The 23646-nt window shown below is 41.9% G+C and overlaps 1 protein-coding gene across 3 annotated transcripts in view; it reads right to left on the bottom strand.

The window, feature by feature from the left end:
* Nucleotides 1-660: 660 nt before the first annotated feature.
* The window catches only part of MRPL42 (mitochondrial ribosomal protein L42), a 66016-nt gene continuing 43030 nt past the window's right edge, over nt 661-23646 (bottom strand). For 2 of the 3 annotated variants that reach the window (XM_067697529.1, XM_067697528.1), the window contains exons 6-7: nt 7856-7931; nt 661-907 (exon numbers count right to left, since the gene is read on the bottom strand). In XM_067697529.1, coding sequence (XP_067553630.1) covers nt 676-907; nt 7856-7931 — 308 coding nt within the window. In that variant the 3' untranslated portion in view covers nt 661-675. Of the gene's footprint in view, nt 908-7855; nt 7932-23646 lie in introns of those variants that run through there. The other variant, XM_067697532.1, reaches the window with a different exon arrangement.

The following is a 23646-nucleotide window of genomic DNA, read 5'->3' as shown; positions in this document are numbered from 1 at the left end:
GGCATGATTGATTAAGTCATTGGCCATCGGGGAACTGACCTCAATCTCCAGCCCCTCTGCCCTCCCCAGAAGTTGGGAAATGGGGCTGAGAGTTCCAACCCTCTAATCATATAGCTGGCTTTTCTTGTGACCAGCTCCCATCCTGAGACGATCTGGGGCCTCCACAGGACTCACCTCATTAGCATACAGAAGATAACTTGCAAGGGTTTTAGGAGCTCTGTACGCCAAAATCAGGGACAAAGACCAGATATATATTTTTTATTATACCACAGGCACAAATCATCCTTTAGAGCTCCTCATGGGATCAGGCTCCAGCTACACCCACCTCTTTGCCTAGCTTCTCTCCTGCTCTGTCCTTCTCGGCTCACAGCCTCAAAGTTTTCACCCCAGATCCCTCCCTCAATAAAGCCCACAAGCCTTGCTCTAGCTGTACTTCCAGGAATCCAACCTAAAACACACCCATAGCTTTCTACTACCCACAGTTACCTGTGTGTCTTTTACATGACTTCTTTGACAGGGAGTTCCTTGAGATATGATCCATGTGTAATTTACCTTTGTCTTTCTGTAACACCTACACAATACCTTGCATAATAAATTGTCAATAAATTTTCTGGAATGAGTATTTCATATTTTGAAATCATTTGCATGGATGGGCGGGATTGTTAAACGACTGATTTATCCTTCAATTCCCATTCTGCACCCTACCCCCCAAAACGTGGTGCACAAATAGGTTAGTTCTCCCCTGTGAAGAAGAGGGCAAAGGATTTCAAGAAAAAGCTCAAGAACACGTCCCTGTGGAAATACCTCCAGGCCATTCCCGTCTGGTGCCGGAGATAGAGAAGGCTGTTCAGTGCCTCGAGTATTTTTGTTCTTTCCAACTTCTCTGCCCGATGAAGTTAAACAGTCCCTAAGAGTAAATAAATGTGGTAAAGATAAAACAAATATTTTTTCCCGTTGGATTGGTTCATTCCTTGTGTGGGTTCAGATGAGGGAAAAACCAGAATGTTTTGATTAAATCGGCTGTTGCCACGAAATGATTTGCCTGTTTACTAATGGGGTGTCGTATTTCTTGTCATTATCTACCGAAGTGAGAATGCTTGGCATTGTGGAGAGGACTGCTCTGAATAAGAAAGTGGCAAGGTTCCTTAACCTAATGTTCTTACTATGTTACAAAGTGTAAAAACATTGAATCAAAAGCAACAGGGAAGTACAGCCCTGCATAATTGCAGAGTAGAGGAAAAAAGAGAAGTAGGTAGGCTCTCTCTTATCTAAGAGTCTTTCCTTACTGGTGTTTCTGATGACTAATTTTTTCACTTTCCTTTCGCATGCATCTTACCTAGGTGCTACTATGATTTGATTTCCTGATAAGAAAGATGGTGCTGCTCCCTGTAACTCCCACAGTCTGGGAACCATGGTTCTCCTTAACCTAAAAGGTCTGGATGATCACATGAGATGCTACTGAATTCATGATGGGGGTTGTTTAGTTGTTAATCATCTAGAGTGACAGTGGTCCCATAATACTGATGACGATGATGATGACGACGACAGATGACCTTTACTGGATGTATCAGACATTGTTCTAGGACTCTAAGTGTATTAATTGATTAATCCCCATCACAACTGTGAGTACCTTTAATATCCCCATTTTACACATGAAAAAACTAGGCCTCGTAGATGTTAAATAACTTGCCCCAGCATAGATGATGTAAGTGACAGAGCTGGCTTTGACCCCAGGGAGTTTGGCTCCAGATCCAGAGTTACTAACCTCTATACATACTGCCTAGTCATAACAGCAACCATTAACATTTACTGAGCCTTAACCACATGCCAGTCATGATTATTAATTTTATGTATTAACATGGTTAAATCTCATAAAAACTCCATCAGATACATATTTATCATCCTCTTTTACTAAGGCACATAGAGGTTAACTTGCCTACAGTAACTCAGCTGATGCGTGAAGGAACCAGGTTTCCAGGCTAGGTGGAGTGCCTTCAGAGCAACACTCTCTGGCTTTTCTGCTCTTGCTGGCAGGTGCCGTGAGCTTTGGTTTTCTGGAACATGTGCATGCTACTATTGACAACACTTTGTATAGTATATTCTGTCTCCCCTAGGAAAATACCCAGGGAGCCATAGAACAAGAGATCCCAGAGATCTAGTCTACAGCACCCATCTGTCTGGTCTGTTTGCTTGCCCAGTATTTCCCCCTTGTTTTAGTAGGAGTGCTCTAAAATTTTCCTGTTGGGGAATGTACTAGTTTTCTATCATTGCTGTAACAAACCACCATAAATTTAGTGGCTGAAAATAATACAAAATTATCATCTTATTTACTTACTTCTGGAGGTTGGAAATCAAAAATAGGTCTCGCTGAGCTAAAGTCAAGGTATCAGCAGGGCTGGGTCCTCCTGGAAGCCCTTGGGAAGAATCTGTTCCTCTGCGTTTTCCAGTTTCTAGAGACTACCCACATACCATGGCTAATGGCCTCATTCCTCCATCTTCAAAGCCGGCAACATCAGGCCAAGTCCTTCTCATGCTACCATCTCTCTGGTTGTCCCTCTTCTGCCCCCTTCTTCCACTTTTAAGAATGCTGGTGATTATATTGGGTTTACCTGGATAATCTCACTAGTTTAAGGTCAGCTGATTGGCAACCTTAATTCCTCTTTGCCATGTAACCTATTCACAGTTCCTTCCAGATTGAGATATAGACCTCTTTGGAGTGGGGTTGAGAGCATTACTCTACGTGGCACAGCGCAACTCTCCTTTTCACTCCTGGGTCATATATTCTGGGTTTATCCAACCCAACAACCCTGGCTCACAGCGCAGGCTTGGGACTTTTACTGGATTTCCTGGCAAACAGCCCCTACGCCCACATCCCGCTTTTTTTTTTTGCGGTACGCGGGCCTCTCACCGCTGTGGGCTCTCCCGTTGTGGAGCACAGGCTCCGGACGCGCAGGCTCAGCGGCCATGGCTCACGGGCCCAGCCGCTCCGCGGCACGTGGGATCCTCCCGGACCGGGGCATGAACCCGCGTCCCCTGCATCGGCAGGCGGACTCCCAACCACTGCGCCACCAGGGAAGCCCCATAATTACCATGTATTTTTATTCATTCCACATGTTTACTGGGTGCTGTTATAATTCTAAGTTTTAGAGAGAAAACCAAGAACTAACCAGCCCTGCTCTCATCAGGTTTACACTGTGCCAACCTTCCTGCTATCTGCCACTGGACAGATGACTTTCATGATAGCCATTAAAGGGAAATCCGATAGAGACATTCATAACAGTGTGTGTCATAGATCATGTATGCCGAAGGTCACAAGCAAGTCCCAGCACCCAGCAGGAACTCCTTCCATCCCAATCCTTTCCTCTCAAGAAGGCAAATCAGAACACAAGTGAGTAAGAGTGCCACTATTTGAGAGCTCATCTTAAAGCCACTCTGCTTTATCTTTATCTGTGAAAGATAATAAATCTTTCACAACTTTGCTACTCTGGATATTATCCTAGTCTCTGAAGTGACAAAAATATCCATTTTAGAAAGGTTTTCAACCATAAAGACTGAAGTCAAAGAGCAGACCGAGTTTCTGGTTAACATTTCCCAGGGGCTCTGCAAATACTGTGAGAAATGCCACTTTGTGACAGCTTCAGCCAAACACCAGGCTCCTGCTTCAAGAGATCCGCTCACTACTATGTTGCTCAGAGGAGTGGAAAGATGTAGAATTGATGGTCTGCTCGAAAGATCAAAACAGGTGTATTTCATACTCAAGCAGCAGGGATCCTGCCCTGGGAAGGAACCAGTCAGTCCCTTTCCTCATTTGCTTGCTTTACAGAAATTCATGCCGTTAGGTCCAATACCACCCACGCCCCCCAGGCCAGACTTTCTGCTTCCAGCCAGCCCAGCCGGACTCAACATGTTCACAACCCGCCCAGATGCCTCCCTGATGACAGATGGCACCACCAGCTCTATCAAAGCTTGTTTCTCCTGCCTCCTAGGGCCTAGTTCTCAGACTTCAGCCTACATCAGAATCACCTGGGAGCTTGTTAAACACTGATTTCTGGGCTCTAGCCTATGGTTTTTGATTCAGTTAAGTCTCGGGTAGGTCCCTTGCTTTCCTGGTAAGTTACCGGGTGCCTGCTGCTGCAGGTTTGGGTACCAGCCTTCGACAACTACTGCTCTAGGGCATCGCCTTGGGCCCTGAAAGCCTGTCCTCAGTGCAAAAGATCCTCATTCTCTTTGGCTTCTGACCACCCCCATCTCAGCTTTCCTCAATCCCATTCATTCTTCACCTCCCTTCCATAGTCCCCCTGCCTTATATGCCACTGAAAGCATTCTCCCTGAAGGCAAACACGGTGCGCCTGCTACCAAATCCAATAGACGGGCATCACCACTTGGGTGCCTCACCAGCCACGCCACAACTCAGCATGTCTGAACTGAACTCCCTGCCTTTCTCCCTGCACTCTTGGCCTGGTGTTTGAAGCTGCCCAGCTGCATGTGCTCCCTTCCTTCTGGTGACAGTATTGCCCTTACTTGCAGCAACTGCTTCTCCCTGCTCAGTGTTGTTCAGGTGTGATCCAATCCAACCCTCCTGACACCTTGATTTTGAACTTCTGGCCCCCAGAACTGTAAGAAAATAAATTTCTTATTGTTTTAAGCCACCGGTTTGTGGTAATTGTTTACAGCAGCCACAGGAAACAAACACATGCTAATTCCATTCTAACGGCTTGGGGTGGGGGGTGGGTGGGAGGGGCGGGGGCAGGGGAATCCTGCTTAGGAGATCTGACCTAAGATACAGAAAGGGGGAAATTTCAAAGCTCCCTCAGGCAAGGACTGATTGCTTTAAAAACGGTCCATCACCAAACCACCCGGTAAGAAGATAGTTACCATTTTGGCACAGATACTTAGCCAATCAAGCACTCACAAAGTAGGACAATCTATCTCTTACACAAACCCTGTTTATTTAGTCTCCTGAAGTTGTAGGGCATTCTCTCTGTAGAGAGAGGAAAGACTCATTGTATAATAAATTAAGAAAAAAAAAAAAAGTTTAGTTTCACTGAACAGTCCTTTCTTAGAAAGCTTACAATTAATTTCCTTTGTAATTTCCAGTGATAAGTGCTGATAGCAGATTTCCTTGCCAGCTTTTGTAATCCCAATGACATCACAGAACCTTCATCACTGTAAAAAATTGTTTTTTTAGGTGGCAGTGATGACATCAACCACTACTGGTGGGGTGGGGGGGAAAGAAACAACAGGAAATTCTACATTCAGCTGTAAACTGATAAATGAAGGAGGAACTGGTTGTTAAAGTAAGTTCCCTTAACTAAAGCCAGTAATTCTCAATTACTTGGCTTTATTTATGCGACCTATTTATTTCTATAATCTCACTTGAAGTACAACTCCCTAGTCAAAAAGGCTCCTCACTCCCCCAAAAACCCAGGGATTACAGGTTAGAGCCCCTCACTTTGGGGGATTCCGAGGTCACGTTGCCTCATGTCAGGCATAAGCAGAGGAGCTGAAAAAGATCCAGACACAGGGCTAGGATATAATTTTTAGAATGAAGGAAGGAAGGAAGGAAGGAAAGGAGGGAGGGAGGGAGGGGAAAGAAAAGGAAAGAAGGAAAGAAAGAAAGAAGGAAAGAAAGAGGGAGAAAGAGAGAGAGAAAGAAAGAAAGGAAAGGTTAAAAGAAAAGAAATAAATACAGAAAGTCAATAAACATTTGAGCTGGGCAACCTAACAAACTATATGTCAGGGTTCTCCAGAGAAGCAGAACCGACAGGATGTGTGTATATAGAGACTGAGTTTCATTTTATTACAGAACATCATGTAGAGTTTTATCTCATTTATATACAATTGAAGAAGTAAACCGCTATATTTCCTGGAAAGGATGTTTACCAGAATCTTAATTCTAGTTATCTACGAGTGGTGGAATTTCAGGTTAGTTTTGTAACATTTATTGGGGGCACACTATGTGTCAGGCATTCTTTCCAGTATTTTACATGGATTAAATTCATTCAATAACCTGTATGGTTTGCATTTTTAAGAAAACCAAAATCATGTATCATTTTCCCCAAAAAACTGTGAAGCAGTTTTTTAAAATATCCCTTCTATTCTCATACATGGGCAGCCCTTGTTTCCCAAAGCTACACAACCTTGGGACTACTGAGAGTCTGAAACTGTTGTATGCAGATCCCACCCAGAGTTATTACTGGAAATCTCGCCGTTTCACAAAAAACTGATGCTCTCCCATTGCTGCTGGAGTGTTTTGTTTTATTTGATTGTTTTCATGGCTCCTCTCTTGTTTATTAAGAACTGGGTAAGTGAGTAATATGTTCCCTTTTAACCCCAGTCGTACTCTTAACCCTCTCCCACAGACACCCCTTCTAATGTATTTAGTTTGCATTCTTTTGTTTCTGTGTTCTTATAAAGTATGTGCTGTTTGGTAAGCTCGTATTTTTAATTGACCTAAATGGTTTGACTTCACATCTCATTCAAGAGTTCTCTCTGCCACACGCCCCCCCCCAACCACCCATCCAGTGCCTGCACCCACTTAATGCTCTCACCCAAAAGTCAACCTTGTTTTTTTTCATTTGTGTAGCCCTCTTCCCTGAGAAACTTGCTCCAAGTTCTTCATTTGCCCTCCTGGAGGGAACTGCAAAGCTAGCAATGATTGCCAAGCCAAGTAGCAAAGTAAGGTCCCTGGACAAGGCACTATCTGCTACCTTTCTCACCTCCAAGTAACTCCTCTGCCCTTCTAAGTCACTTTCCCTTCTCCACTGGGTTGAAGCAGCCTTGTTTCCCAACTTGTGCTAATGCTTATCTCAGGAGGCTGGATCTTCAGCCCCAAGATTCCTTTACTGAATCTTCCAGAAGACCTAACATGTCCTTCATCAGATCACAGGACTTATAAGAACGTATGTGATGAGTTCCCTTTCTATAATTTCTGCGTTCCACTTATGGCTGCCTTTAACTTTAGTCTGATGTAATCTGCAGAAAAATGCTAAGAGTGGGGCATGGGTCAGACGGGATTCATCTCAAAGTTAATGAAGTTCGAGTTTCAAAGCCCCCACCTTGTAAAGGCCCTAGGAAAAGTCCAACAATGCTCACAAGGGCACGTGTTTTTGTTAAATTTGCAAAATTAAGACATTGTAACCGCAGTCAGTTAAGACCTCCGTCCTTGTTCTCTGACATTCCTCCCATCACAATTTCCCATGTGTCAGGGAGCTTTGGAGAGTCCTTGGACATGTTGGGATCTGGCTAAAGGAAAGTTGGCTTGGGGATTCACATAGTGGGGCTTAGTAGATGTAAGCACTGTCATGTCTTCTTGTTATAGTATTTGCATCCTAAAATTGTATTCTTTTCTTAAAGAGAGTTTCCAAAATTATAATGCCTCCCTTCACCTCCCAAAGCTGGGTCTTCCCAGTCAGTGAAGCCCAGAGAAATTTGCTTCAGAATCCATGTATCCCTAGGGGTGACCTTGGACCTTGCTGGCTCTGTCCTGATCTTTGTTTTGAAACATTCCTGTTGTAGGTGGACCCCTAATTCCACTGAAGCGCAGCGCTTGGCTCAGAGTATAGCTTCCAATCTACACCTTTTTGTCGATTTTCTTTTTGTGCCTCTCCCCGCTGCCCCCCTACACACACACACGCAGACACACGCACGCGTGCGCGCACTCGTCTATATCTGGTGAAGCTGCATCTTCTATTTAAGTTTCAGAAGAATACTAAGTATTTAAGATTTAAGTATCTGGAGTGCAGATTGGCAATGAGCCAGTTGTTTGAGCTCAAATGTACAAGGCAAACACTTCCAAGAACGCCCACAGCTGCCAGTCTCAACTTTAGAGGGCAAGAGGAGGAAAAAGGCTTACATGGCAGATGTTCTGTCTGGGTGTCTCTCTGGAATTGAGGCTGTTTGATGAGGCAGAAATATTTCCAACTCTTCACCTAACAAAACAGTGAAGGAACAAAACTCTTTTAAATTAGAAAAATCTCTCAAACCAATATCTCAGCAAAATTTTTAGCACATACACCAAAATAAGTGCTCAAGAACTATTAAGTTAACAAATTCTCCTTTTAGAGCAAAGCACCCCCCCCACCCTGGCCATCATTGCAAATGGACTCTGTTTCCATCTAAAATGTCCTGGGAGAGAGGTCTTTCCATTGGCCTACATTCAAGGTCAAGTTTTCTGTTGGTTTTTAGGGAGGAGAGGGGAGAATTGCTTTCATCTTCTTTCCCTCTGCAAAATGCCTTTCCAGAAGTGTTAACCCTACCTATATTTTTTTAAAATGTTAACCTCCATTTCTCTGGCAGACTTTCAAATCACTTTTTCTGGTTATAAAAATAATCTATCCATCTATTACTTGAACAAATATTTACAGAGTACCTACAATATCTCAGGCCCTATTCTAGGTACTTCTTTCACTAGGAGAATTTTCCCTATCATACTAACTAGACTTTGCAAACACTTTAATATCATAATATTTATGATAAGCAGACCCCAGAATTTATTTAGCCATTCTCTTTTTGTTAAACACTTAGACCATTTCCAATATCTCCCTATTGTAAATTATGCAGCAATGACCTTCCTTGCAATAGTCTCTTGTCTATATCTATGATTAATTCTTCAGAACAGATATCTAGGAGTGGAATTACTAGATCAAAGGGTATGAACACTCTGAAGTTTCTTAATAAACATCCTGGCAGAGTTTCTGATGCATATTACCACCTTTGACTTCCTGAAATCTTCATCAAAGGGAGAATCACCCACCCCTATTTAAAGACAGGAGAGTATGTTCCATTCCTTCTACAGAGATTTGCTGATTCCTAAAGGCAAAATACTTAGAGAAGAAAGAGTAGCCACACACTCATCTGCTCATTGTTATCACTCTACGCAAACAAGGACTCAACTCAGAAAGGAAATCACTCATGAGAAATATGGAATCATGCAAAGGTATGTAAGATTCGAGTAATCATCTTCATTCCTCTACGTATTGGGAGGGTTCGAGGAGGAGAGAGGATGTACAGTTAAGCATCTCCCTGATTAGCCTTGCTCACAATAACAGCACATGGAGTAAAGGAGCCTTCCCACCTCATCAGCACCTCTGCTCTGGCAAGTCAACTGGTAAAAATGCCTCACGGAGGCGCTTTTCAATATATAAGCAAATTTCATTGCATAGCATTTTATCCTCTCACTTTTATTCTGGAACCGCTTCATTCCCTGACTCTCTACTAAGAAGAATTTCTGCTTTCCAAGAAAACCAGTGCTGTCTTGAGAATGCTCCCAGTATTTTGTCCTCAAGAAGAAAAACTAGGGGAAACAAAGAAAACTAGGAGCAAGTCCCCGTCGATGTAGTTCAAGGTGGAATACTTGCTAACTGCATTGCTTTGTAGTCTCATTTGGATCAGAAGCCCCTTTAGCAGGGAGTTCATTTATATAATGGTCTGCTTAAGACAAAGATGATTAAGATTGAAATTCAAGCTCTTCTCTTTCCTGGAAGCCAGGCAGCCTAAACATAACTGATTGCCTGGTCTTTTTTTTTTCTCTCCAGCTGAGTCCCAGCTATGGAGAAGTCCATGAGGGGACAAAGAGTTTCTTCTCTGGATAAACAAAAGGGGTTTTACCAAAGTGGAGGACAGAATCTGTGGTGTGGTAAGGGACAGCACCATCATTCATTCATCCAACAGTGACTTATTGAATGCCTAGTATGTGCCAGAAACTAGACCAGGCACTGTGTGAGTGAAACAGACAGATAGCCTGCTCTCATGGAGCCTGAGCTGAGTGAGAAGCAAACACTAAACAAATACAGTTGACCCTTGAACAACACGGGCTTGAACTGCGCAGGTCCACTTATATGCAGATTTTTTTTTTTAGTTTTTTTCAAATACTACAGTACTACATCACCAGGGCTGGTTGAATCTGTGGATGCTGAACTGTGGATAGGGAGGGCCGACTATGGATTTTCCACTGTGCAGAGGGTCAGCGCCCCTAACCCCCGAGTTGTTCGAGGGTCAGCTGTACTCATGCCCATGAATATAAAACCACAGTCTTGGTGTGTGCAGGGCATCGAGAACACAGAGGTGTGGATGCCTGTGATAAAGGATTTACCTTAATGGGGAAGGCGGGCAGCTGTTGCTGGACTTTAGATCTGAAGGATAAACTGGAAAAGAGGCAAGAAAGGCCTCTTTTCCAGAGGGAAGATAGGCAGAGGGAAGAGCATGAACAGAGGGGCTGCAGTCACAGAGTGAAGAGAAGGGGGGAGTTTGTGGGATGACCCCATGATCAAGGTCATGCAGGATTTTGGTCTTCATCCTAAATGGGTTGTTAGACTGTTAACGCCCCTATTACTTAACAATTCCACTCTTAGGTATTTACCCAAGAGAAATGAAAACTTATATCCCCAAAAGACTTAACATGAATATTCACAGCTGCCTTAAAATAGCCTAAAACTGGAAACAATCCAAATGTCCATCAACAAGAGAATGGATAAATAAATTGCAGTATATTCATACTCAACTGAAAGGAATGAACACACGACAACACAGAATGCTGTCCAGAAGACTATTTTGAGTAAAAATAGCCAGGCACAAAAAAAGTCCATACTGTGTATTTATATTCGTATGGATCTGAAAATGGGCTGGGCAGGGAGTGAAATCACTGGAAAAGGGGAGCAAGAGAACTTTCTGAGGTGATAAAAATGTTCTATATTTTGTTTGGGATGGTGATTTCACAAGCATATCCAATATCAAAACTCCTGAAACTGTATTGAAGATCTGTGCATTGTATTATTTGTATAACATATATCAAAGTTTTTTTTTTTAAAGTACAATACACATTAAATTGTTTAACCACAGGAATGACATCAGATTTGCAATGTGAAAAAAGCCCCCTGGCTGTGGTCTGGAGAAAGATAAGAAGGGGCCTGAATGGAAGTGGGTAGATCATTTCCTCTGCTTTATTCAAATTACCTAGAAGCTGGAATACCCCCGAGCATCAATGCATATCATCAATGCATATTCTGTCCTTAACAGAGGAGAATTCAGACTTCTCCTTGCTCACCTCCTCTACGAGTTGTGCAAAACAGTTGTCAATGAACCACAAAGGGAATTTAGCTGGAGAAAAAGGTTGGGAAGCTGAGGTAAGAGACTGAAGAAACCACAAAGGCAGTAGATTGAATCAGTTCTATTACACTGAATCTTTCAAGGCAGGATTAAAGTAATCCTGTTTGTTTTTAGTATTTCAAATCTGTAAAATGCTTTCTTGGGTTCTATTCCCTCATCTACAATTTTCTTCTGAAATTAAGAATCTAATGGGCTACAACTTGCTGATGCAACAGGAAGCAAAAGTTATCTTTTACCCATAGTTGGAATGAACAGAATTAAAATGAGATAAGACTGGGTCAGCTTATGTCTCAGAAAGAACACAGGCAATATTATAGCAATCAAAGAGGGTTTGGGGACAGGCGGGTTGGGTTGTAGGATCCTAAAGGGCTTATCCCAGGCACCACCACAAGGTCAGAAAGGCACCTGCTTGCTGAAGGTTTAAAAGAACCACAGAAGCTAAGCATTTTAGAGCTGGAAAGGATTCTTAGAGGGCATTTCAGCCTATACATTTCACCCATGAAAGCAGGAGTAAAGGGACTAAATTACCCAGGAATATTCATAATTAACATTTGATTAGCACTTTACTAAATACTTCCACATTTATTGCCTAATTAAATCCCCATAAAGTGTTGACAAATAGCAATTGTTAATTCTTTTCAGAAGTTGGGGCTCAGAGAGTGAAGCAGAGCAAGTGAATTCTTACTGATGTATGAGTTTCTCTTCTTCTAGGGTGCGTCACTAGATCACTGTTCCTAGCTCTCTTGCAGTTGGAGGGGTAGAGCAGCAGAGAATTAAGTTTCTGCCCAATGAAATATGGCAGAAGCCTCCTCCTTTAGGGCTGACCCACCATACAATCCTCTCTTCACATTTTCTCCTCTCCTTTGCCTGGCATCCAGATGCATGGGATCCGGTAGAGGAGTTCGCGGCTTCAAGGGATGGTGAAGCCACCCACTGGAAGGAGCCTGGGTCTCTGAATGACTCTGTGGAGCAGAGATGTTTTTCCCATTCATTGACCCAAGTGAGAGTATAGCAGTAATGAGAAATAAGCCCTTCCTCTGTCCAGGCACTGATGTTTTGACCTTGTTGCACCAGTTAGCCTAAATAACATAAGAAAAACTAAGGGACTCATGCAAAATCCATATATTAATTTATTTAACAAAATAATGTAAGGGCACCTACCAGGCACTGGTGGAGGACCACACACACCTAAGGGGATGGGAGGAACCCCCAGCAACTGGGTAGGATGTGGGGTGTGGGGGGAGTGAAGGGGGAGAAGTGGAGGTGGGACAAGACTGGCACCCCTGAGGGGCAGCTGGGGGAGGGGAAGGTATCCCACACCCAAAGGGGGAAACTGCGGAACCACTGGGAGGGCAGAGGATCAAAAGGGAGCGTGGCCAGGTTTCCCCTGCCCACTCGGGTCTCTAGGAACCTGCTGAGATCTCGGGCCTGATCCTCTGCCCACCTAGGCCCCCTCCAGTTGCGCGGGTCCTGCCTGAGGGTCAGGGAGGAAGGGAAGGGGGAGCAAAAGTAAAGGCCGGACCTCAGGGATTGGCACTCCTTAAGGGTGGCTGGGGGACGGGAGGAGTTCCTACACCCAGTGGGATCCACCCATGGTTAGGGGTCCAGTGGCGACAGAGACCCTTGGGGAGACGGTGGGGGAGGGGCACAAAGGAACGTAAGGGAACAGGGCCAGTGCTTTCCCTGTCCACTTAGGCACTGGGGAGCCTGTTGGGCTCCTGGGCCTAATGCTCTGCCCTCGGAGCCTCCCTCCTGCTGCACAGAACCTGAGCCCCGCCCCTACAGCCCCACCCAGGGCCCCACCTCTACACTCGGAGACACCCTCCAACACGCTGGGCCCAAACCCCACCCACACACCCTCACGCAGGGCCCTACCTCCAAACTCCGGAACTCCACATTCCAGAGGCCCTCCTTTCCACCGCTGCCTCTCCCCTTCCGTGCAGGTCCGAAGCAGAGGCCCCACCCCACGCTTGAACGTCGCCTCACCTAGTCCCCCGGCTCCTGCCTAAGTTCCACCCCTGCCAAAACTCCGCCCCCATAACCAAGGCTTTTTTTTTTTTTTTCCTCTTTTAGACTGGGGTTCTGTTTTATCTTGTTGATTCATTGTTGTTGATTCTTTTTTTTATTTCTCCTAATAAATCTTTTATTTTTCTAATTTTATTTTATTCTTTATACTTTGTTATTGTTCTCTCCTTCCGGCTTATTTCCCCCCACATACCTCTTTTATTTTTTTCTTTTTTCTGTTGTGGTTTTATTTGACCTTTTTGCAGTTGTTTCAATTATAGTTTTATTTTTCCTAATATATTTTTTATCTTTCTAATTTTATTTTGCTTTTTATTCTTTAATACTATACTGCTCCTTCTTTTCCTTATTTCTTCCTTTTTTTTTTTTTTTTTTAACCACACCACAAAGCTTGCAGGGTCTTAGTTCCCAGGCCAGAGGTCGGGCCCAAACTCCTGCAGTGGGAGCTCTGAGTCCAAACCACTGGACTAACAGAGAACCTCAGACCCCAGGGACTATCAATTGGAGTGAGGCCTCCCGGAGGTCCTCACCTCAGCACCAAGACCAAGCTCTAACCAACTGCCTGCAGACTCCGTGCTGGAAGTCTCAGATCAAACAACCAGTAAGACAGGAATACAACAGGACCCATCAAAAAAATAAATAAATAAAATGACAAAAAATATGTTACAGATGAAGGAGCAAGGTAAATGCCTACAAGACCAAATAAATGAAGACAAAATAGGCAACCTATCTGAAAAAGAATTCAGAGTAATGACAGTAAAGATGATCCAAAATCTCTGAAACAGAATGGAGAAAATACAAGAAACATTTAACAAGGATCTAGAAGAAGTAAAGAGCAAACAGTGATGAACAACACAATTATTGAAACTAAAAATACTCTAGAAGGAATCAATAACAGAATAACTGAGGCAGAAGAACGGATAAGTGAGCTGGAAGATACAATGGTGGAAATAACTGCCGAGGAGCAGAATAAAGAAAAAAGAATGAAAAGAATTGAGGACAGTCTCAGAGACCTCTGGGACAACATCAAACGCACGAGCATTTGAATTACAGGGGTCCCAGAAGAAGAAGAGAAAAAGAAAGGGTCTGAGAAAATATCTGAAGAGATTACAGTCAAAAACTTCCCTAGCATGGGAAATGAAATAGCCACCCAAGTCCAAGAAGCGCCAACAGTCCCACGCAGGATAAACGCAACAAGAAACACGCTGAAATACATATTAATCAAACTATCAAAAATGAAATACAAAGAAAAAAAATTAAAAGCAGCAAGGGAAAAGCAACAAATAACATACAAGGGAATCCCCATAAGGTTAACAGCTGATTTTTCAGCAGAAACTCTGCAAGCCAGAAGGGAGTGGCAGGACATATTTAAAGTGATGAAAGGGAAAAACATACACTCAAGATTACTCTACCCAGCAAGGATCTCATTCAGATTCGATGGAATAATCAAAATCTTTACAGACAAGCAAAAGTTAAGAGAATTCAGCACCACCAAACGAGCTTTACAACAAATGCTAAAGGAACCTGTCTAGGTAGGAAACACAGGAACAGGAAAAGACCTACAAAAACAAACCAAAAACAATTAAGAAAATGGTAATAGGAAAATACATATCGATAATTACCTTAAATGTAAATGGATTAAATGCTCCAGCCAAAAGACATACACTAGCTGAATGGATACAAAAACAAGACCCATACATACACTGTCTACAAGAGACCCACTTCAGACCTAGGGACCCATACAGACTGAAAGTGAGGGGATGGAAAAAGATATTCCATGCCAATGGAAATCAAAAGAAAGCTGGAGTAGCAATTCTCATATCAGACAAAATAGACTTTAAAATAAAGACTATTACAAGAGACAAAGAAGGACACTACATAATGAGCAAGGGATCAATCCAAGAAGATATAACAATTGTAAATATTTATGCACCCAACATAGGAGCACCTCAATACATACGGCAAGTGCTAACAGCCATAAAAGGGGAAATCGACAGTAACATAATCATAGTAAGGGACTTTATTAACACCCCACTTTCACCAATGGACAGATCATCCAAAATAAAAATAAATAAGGGAACACAAGCTTTAAATGACACATTAAACAAGATGGACTCAACAGATATTTATAGGACATTCCATCCAAAAACAACAGAATACACTTTCTTCTCAAGTGATCATGGAACATTCTCCAGGATAGACCATATCTTGGATCACAAATCAAGCCTTGGTAAATTTTAAAAAACGGAAATTGTATCAAGTATCTCTTCCAACCACAACTCTATGAGACTAGATACCAATTACAGGAAAAAAACTGTAAAAAATACAAACACATGGAGGCTAAACAATATACTACTAAATAACCAAGAGATCACTGAAGAAATCAAAGAGGAAATCAAAAAATACCTAGAAACAAATGACAATGAAAACACAATGACTCAAAACCTATGGGATGCAGCAAAAGCAGTTCTAAGAGGGAAGTTTATAGCAGTAAAATCCTACCTCAATAAACAAGAAAAATCTCAAACAAACAACCTAAACTTACACCTAAAGCAATTAGAGAAAGAAGAATTAAAAAAAACCAAAGTTAGCAGAAGGAAAGAAATCATAAAGATCAGATCAGAAATAAATGAAAAAGAAATGAAGGAAACAATAGCAAAGATCAATAAAACTAAAAGCTGGTTCTTTGAGAAGATAAACAAAATTGATAAACCATTAGCCAGACTCATCAAGAAAAAAAGGGAGAAGACTCAAATCAACAGAATTAGAAATGAAAAAGGAGAAGTAACAACTGACACTGCAGAAATACAAAGGATCATGAAAGATTACTAAAAGCAACTATATGCCTATAAAATGGACAACCAGGAATAAATGGACACATTCGTAGAAAAGCACAACCTTCCCACACTGAACCAGGAAGAAATAGAAAATATAAACACACCAATCACAAGCACTGAAATTGAAACTGTGATTAAAAATCTTCCAACAAACAAAAGCCCAGGACCAGAGGCTTCAAAGGTGAATTCTATCAAACATTTAGAGAAGAGCTAACACCTATCCTTCTCAAACTCTTCCAAAATATAGCAGAGGGAGGAACACTCCCAAACTCATTCTACGAGGCCACCATCACCCTGATACCAAAACCAGACAAAGATGTCACAAAGAAAGAACACTACAGGCCAATATCACTGATGAACATAGATGCAAAAATCCTCAACAAAATACTAGCAAACAGAATCCAACAACACATTAAAAGGATCATACACCATGACCAAGTGGGGTTTACCCCAGGAATGCAAGGATTCTTCAATACACACAAATCAATCAATGTGATACACCATATTAACAAACTGAAGGATAAAAACCATATGATAATCTTAATAGATGCAGAAAAAGCTTTCAACAAAACTCAACACAAATTTATGATAAAAACTCTCCAAAAAGTAGGCATAGAGGGAACCTACCTCAACATAATAAAGGCCATATATGACAAACCCACAGCCAACATTGTTCTCAATGGTGAAAAACTGAAAACATTTCCTCTAAGATCAGGAACAAGACAAGGTTGCCCACTCTAACCACTACTATTCAACATAGTTTTGGAAGTTTTAGTCACAGCAATCAGAGAAGAAAAAAGAAATAAAAGGAATCCAAATCAGAAAAGAAGAAGTAAAACTGTCACTGTTTGCAGATGACATGATACTATACATACAGAATCCTAAAGATGCTACCAGAAAACTACTAGAGCTAATCAATGAATCTGGTAAAGCTGCAGGATACAAAATTAATGCACAGAAATCTCTTGCATTCCTATACACTACTGCTGAAAAATCTGAAAAAGAAATTAAGGAAACACTCCCATTTACCATTGCAACAAAAAGAATAAAACACCTAGGAATAAACCTACCTAAGGAGACCAAAGACCTGTATGCAGAAAACTATAAGACACTGATGAAAGAAATTAAAGATGATACAAACAGATGGAGAGATATATCATGTTCTTGGATTGGAAGAATCAACATTGTGAAAATGACTATACTACCCAAAGCAATCTACAGATTCAATGCAATCCCTATCAAACTACCACTGGCATTTTTCACAGAACTAGAACAAAAAATTGCACAATTTGTATGTAAACACAAAAGACCCCAAATAAACAAAGCAATCTTGAGAAAGAAAAACGGAGCTGGAGGCATCAGGCTCCCTGACTTCAGACATACTACAAAGCTACAGTAATCAAGGCAGTATGGTACTGGCACAAAAAAAGAAATACAGATCAATGGAACAGGATAGAAAGCCCAGAGATAAACCCATGCACGTATGGCCACCTTACCTTTGATAAAGGAGGTAAGAGTATACAATGGAGAAAAGACAGCCTCTTCAATAAGTGGTGCTGGGAAAACTGGACAGCTACATGTCAAAGAATGAAATTAGAACACTCCCTAACACCATACACAAAAATAAACTCAAAATGGATTAAAGACCTAAGTGTAAGGCCAGACACTATAAAACTCTTAGAGGAAAAATAGGCAGAACACTCTATGACATAAATCACAGCAAGATCTTTTCTGACCCACCTTCTAGAGAAATGGAAATAAAAACAAACAAATGGGACCTAATGAAACTTAAAAGCTTTCGCACAGCAAAGGAAACCATAAACAAGACGAAAAGACAACCCTCAGAATGGGAGACAATATTTTCAAATGAAGCAACTGACAAAGGATTAATCTCCAAAATTTACAAGGAGCTCATGCAGCTCAATATCAAAAAAACAAACAACCCAATCAAAAAATGGGCAGAAGACCTAAACAGACATTTCTCCAAAGAAGATATACAGATTGCCAACAAACACATGAAAAGATGCTGAAAATCACTAATCATTAGAGAAATGCAAATCAAAACTACAATGAGTTATCACCTCACACCAGTCAGAATGGCCATCATCAAAAAATATAGAAACAATAAATGCTAGAGAGGGTGTGGAGAAAAGGGAGCACTCTGGCACTGTTGGTGGGAATGTAAATTGATACAGCCACTATGGAGAAGAGTATGGAGCTTCCTTAAAAAACTACAAATAGAACTACCATATGACCCAGCAATCCCACTACTGGGCACATACCCTGAGAAAACCATAATTCAAAGAGTCATGTACCACAATGTTCATTGTAGCACTATTTACAATAGCCAGAACATGGAAGCAACCTAAGTGTCCATCGGCAGATGAATGGATAAAAAAGATGTGGCACATATATACAATGGCGTATTACTCAGCCATAAAAAGAAACGAAATTGAGTTATTTGTAGTGTGGTGGATGGACCTAGAATCTGTCATACAGAGTGAAGTCAGAAAGAGAAAAACAAATACCGTATGCTAACACATATATGTGGAATCTAAAAAAAAAAAAAAAAGGTTCTGAAGAACGTAGGGGCAGGACAGGAATAAAGATGCAGACGTAGAGAATGGACTTGAGGACACAGGGAGGGGAAGTGTAAGCTGGGATGAAGTGAGAGAGTGGCAATGCCATATATACACTACCAAATGTAAAATAGCTAGTGGGAAGCAGCTGCATAGCACAGGGAGTTCCGCTTGGTGCTTTGTGACCACCTAGAGGGGTGGGATAAGGAGGGTGGGAGGGAGATGCAAGAGGGAGGGGATATGGGCATATACATATGAATATAGCTGATTCACTTTGTTATACAGCAGAAACTAACACAACACTGTAAGGCAATTATACTCCAATAAAGATGTTAAAAAAAATGTATTGAACATCTAATATATGTGCTTGGCATGGTGTGTTCATCAGTGAATTAAGATAGATCTGGACCGTGCCCTCATGGGCTTACATCTAGTAGCTAGCTGACACAGTTATGGACAGGGATAAGACCCAAATGAAAATCTGCTAACTCTAAATTTCTTCCATTTTGTATTTCACATGCTTCCTCCCAAATAATTTGAATCAAAATGTGTGACATTCCTCAAAGGTTACTTTAAAAAGTAGACCATTTATCCCACATATGAATTATAGGATGGAGAAAAGAGGTAGGGGTTGATTTTTAAGCTTCTATGTTGCCCAAGACCTAAGACGGCCCAGCCACGGTAAAATCCCCTTGTATCATAGAGCCTTAGTCAGTAGAAGGGATTGGAAAACCATTGTTTTCATATATTTAAGTTTTCAGTTATTTAAGAATGTACAGTTGACCCTTGAACAACACAGGGGTTAGAGGTGCCGACTCTGACCCTCCACACAGTTTAAAATCCACATAAGATGTATAGTTGGCCCTCCATATACCCTGTTCCTCTATATATGCAGTTCCTCCATATCAGCGGTTCTGCATCCCTGGATTCAACCAACCGGGGATGGTGTAGTACTGAAGTATTTACTCTTGAAAAAAATCTGCGTATAAGTGGACCCACACAGTTCAAACCCGTGTTGTTCAAGGTTCATCCATATATTGTTGAAAATGGCATGAGTTCATTTCCCTGCATTACTAAGTAGTAACCTAAAATTCTATGACCCTATGAATCTTACTCTCTGATAACAGTGCCTTTCTAGTGTCTCATGGTCACAACTCAGAACAACTGTTCTCATTGTAATGCATTGTTAAGGGAGTAGATTAAATCCCAGCCTCTCAGTTATCTCAAGCAATTGGTTGGATTTTTCAGAATATTCAAAGCCTGCTTTCTTATGTTTTACTCTCTTTTCTAGACAATTAATTTTGGGAAGCCTATAGGAGGAGCTGTCATGGGCAATATATTCTGAGTTTTCATTTGTTTTCAGATCTTGCTCCTAAAAAATTCAGATTTATATGTATTTATCCAACTTTGACTCTTATTCAAGTGAATTTTACGTGCTCATTGTTACATCAGTTAAGACTCTTGGTTGGAAGTAAAAGAAAGATCCATTCAATTGTGATTAAGCAAAGGTAAGTTTCAGTGTAACTAGAACCTAGTTTTTCTTTCTCCATCTCTCAGCTTCCTGACTTTTGGGTCAGCTCCATTCTCAGACAGACAATCTCCACATGGTCATAAGATGGCTGCAGGAATGCCAGCCTCACAGACCCTTAAGTTCATATCCAGTGGAGAGAAAAAATATATCTGCTGGTGGCATTCACAAAAGTCTTGACATGTCCTTGAATTGCACTGGTTTAGGTCAGGTACCCACTCAGGAACACATGTGCAGGCTGTCTTGGGCCTGGGTCATGGCTCCACTCGATGTAGGGATCAGAATGCCACTGAGACCTCAAAGACTGAGAATGGGGAAAGGGTAAATCCCCAGAAGAAAATTGGAGGCTGATTCTGCAAGGAGAGGTAGGCAAAGAAAAATGATGGAATGCAATGATTAACACTACCATTGACAGCATTGGATGATTATAAGCATTGAACCAAACCCAGATTCTTTTTAAAGAATACAGCCATGGGCTTCCCTGGTGGCACAGTGGTTGAGAGTCTGCCTGCCAATGCAGGGGACACGGGTTCGTGCCCCGGTCCGGGAGGATCCCACATGCCGCGGAGAGACTGGGCCCGTGAGCCATGGCCACTGAGCCTGCACGTCCGGAGCCTGTGCTCCGCAATGGGAGAGGCCACAACAGTGAGAGGCCCGCGTACCGCAAAAAAAAAATAAGAATACAGCCATTAACCAGCTTGGATAGCTGTCCTTGAACTCAGCAAATGTCTGGGTAAACACAAGGATTAGGGTTTCTACTTAGCCTTAAGGACTAGAAAATCTAATAGAGACAGTAAAACCTGTTAAAGTAACTCTTCATTAGAGAAAGTGTAAGCTTGAGTAGGCACTTGGGAAGTTGTTTGTAACTAAAGGAAAGATTATTTTCTCTTACAAAACTGATTTATTTCTTGTTGCTTTAGGAAAGGAAGTACTTGATAAAGTGACAAGATAATACACATTCAGTGCAATAGTGTGATGGGGGAGGTAGGAATGGAAATACAATTTAAACTAAGGTTGCTAACAAGAAAGAGATCCTTGGGACACTGCATGGATAGGTGTTCTAATATTAGGCATAGATAGAAAAAAATCATTTTGGACAACTGCAACTCTTATTAGGAAAAATACAACAGCATTTATGGTCACTTTACTTCTTACCATTTTGGGTGGGATGTTTGAGATGCTTATCAAAATGAAGTTAACTTTCTTTTTTTTTTTTTTTTTTGCGGTACATGGGCCTCTCACTGCTGTGGCCTCTCCCGTTGCGGAGCACAGGCTCCGGATGCGCAGGCTCAGTGGCCATGGCTCATGGGCCCAGCCGCTCCGCAGCATGTGGGATCTTCCCAGACCAGGGCACGAACCCATGTCCCCTGCATCAGCAGGCGGACTCTCAACCACTGCGCCACCAAGGAAGCCCTGAAGTTAACTTTTGACAATATAAGTGAAGTTAGCTTTTGACAATGTCAGTTAAACACAGATTTACTTGAAGTCATATGAGTGAGGTCTCTCTCTTTGGGTAAAAAGTGACTGAAACCCACATCAAACTAGCTTAGGCAAAAAAGAATCTATGTTGGAAGGCTCAGATAGTCCTGAGATGGCAAGGACACACCTGGGCCTCACAGACAAGGAATCAGAGATTCAAACACCACCCAGAGTCTTCTCCTTTAATCCCTTATCTCTGTTTCTCTTATGCTGGCTTTATTCCTAGGAATTATGCCAAAAACAAATCGAATGTTCCACTTCTCAATTTGTCTTAGGGAGAGAGTAAGCCTCTTTGCCCAGGGCCAGTTTTTCAAATCCTGAAGAAGGACTCTCATTGGCCTGGTTTAGGTTATCTGCAAACTCAGGACCAAAACACCGTATTTTGATCAGCCCTACTTGATATGGTTACTCATCTCTAGTCCAATTTGCTAAGGCCAGGAGTTGGGACTCCCTACAAGATGTTTGTGTTAGAAAAATAAACAGTTTCCAGAAGAAAGAGGGTTGAAATGCTAGGTCAACAAAACCAGAGATGTTCACATCAAACATCCAATTTTTTCCTTAATAATAAGGAATATTAATGCCAATAAACATAATTATCACTTTAACAAGTAGAGAGTTACAATTTCAATGCTAAAGACCACAAACCAAGATGAAATGCTTGGCACAGGTAGATAACCAAACATTTCACAGGTGGTGTCAGGCTTTGCTGGCTGTCCACCCTTGTCAGATGGCCTCCCTACCCTGCTGAGATCATGTAGTGTCTGTTGAAAGTCAGAGCTCTGCCCAGGTTTCCTAAAATGAATCCTAACCTTAACCTTGGAGTTCTATGTGCCACTCTGGGACTCAAGATCAAATCATCTTTCACCTGCTTTTGACCTTAAGTTTCAATTCTAATAATCAGACCTCTGCTTTGCTCATCTTTACCTAAGCCAAGTTTCCCCCTCTCTCCGTCCTTCCATTCTCTTATGTGACACTGCAGAGCCACAGCCCTTCACAGACATGCTTCTTAAAAGGAGTAGTACGCAAGATCTTGGTTTCTAAGTACCATTTTCCACTCAAAGGAAACAGGAGTCCTTAGAAATGGCTGATTCCAAAGCTACAGGAAGGAAGTACAAGAGGAGCCTGAAACACCTTATTGTACCAGCAAATAAAGAGGCGCTCAAAACTGATGGGGAATGTCAAAGAGCTTGTAGGGCTCCTTATCTTAACTGAATTCTTAGCAGTATATAAAACTATTAATCTCATCCTCCTTCTTGAAACTCTCATGTCCTCTAACTTCTGGTCATTTTCTCAATAACAGCTCCTTCTAAGAGTCTTTTCTGGGTATCTCATTTTCTGCCCACCTCATAAACACAGGTGTTCCTTGGGGTTCTGTCCTCAGCACTTTTCTCATTCTATTCCCTCCCTGAGTGATCTTAGCTAATCCCACAGCTTCAATTATTATATAAACAATGGCTCTCAAATATATACTTGCAAGTATATTTATATGTAGGTAGCAGAGGAGAGATAGATTTAGCACAGACAACTCTCTTAAAGCTCCAGAACCATAAGTCCATCCAATTGCCTCCTGGATATCTCCACTTAGTTAACTCACTGATATCTCTGAGATAACCTGTTAAAAACTGAAGACATTTTTGTCATCTCGTCTAGTATTCTTTATTTCTATTACCGATGCTACCAACATCTGACTGTCTAAGCAAGAAACTCTGGGGTTATTCTTAATGTCAGTGCACTTCAGCCAGAGATCACCAGAAACACATCTCTAGTTGAACTAACTGAATTTATTACTCATTGTAGTGAAGAAGGATACACAGCCTAGGGAACCCCAGGACTCGGAAAGAGAGTGTTTGAAAGAAACTATTAGAGAATTTGAGATTTGGTTGAGTGAGCTGAGAGAGGGCTGAGGCAGCAGGGGTCTGCTCTAGATCGGCCACTGTTGGAAAGAAGAGGCTAAATTTTACGACCGGCATCTCAATACATCTTATCTACAGGAAGGACGCCCCAGAGCAAGGATAGCACTATATATTGGTAAAGAAGTAGCTGTCACTCATTTCAGCCGAGAGAGGGGCGGGGTGTTTTGTGTTTTGTGGATGGC

Source organism: Pseudorca crassidens, chromosome 11 (assembly GCF_039906515.1).
Source record: "Pseudorca crassidens isolate mPseCra1 chromosome 11, mPseCra1.hap1, whole genome shotgun sequence".
Classification (NCBI taxonomy): domain Eukaryota; kingdom Metazoa; phylum Chordata; class Mammalia; order Artiodactyla; family Delphinidae; genus Pseudorca; species Pseudorca crassidens.
The sequence above is the reverse complement of the archived record's forward strand: the minus strand, read 5'-3'. Positions and strand labels throughout refer to the sequence as shown.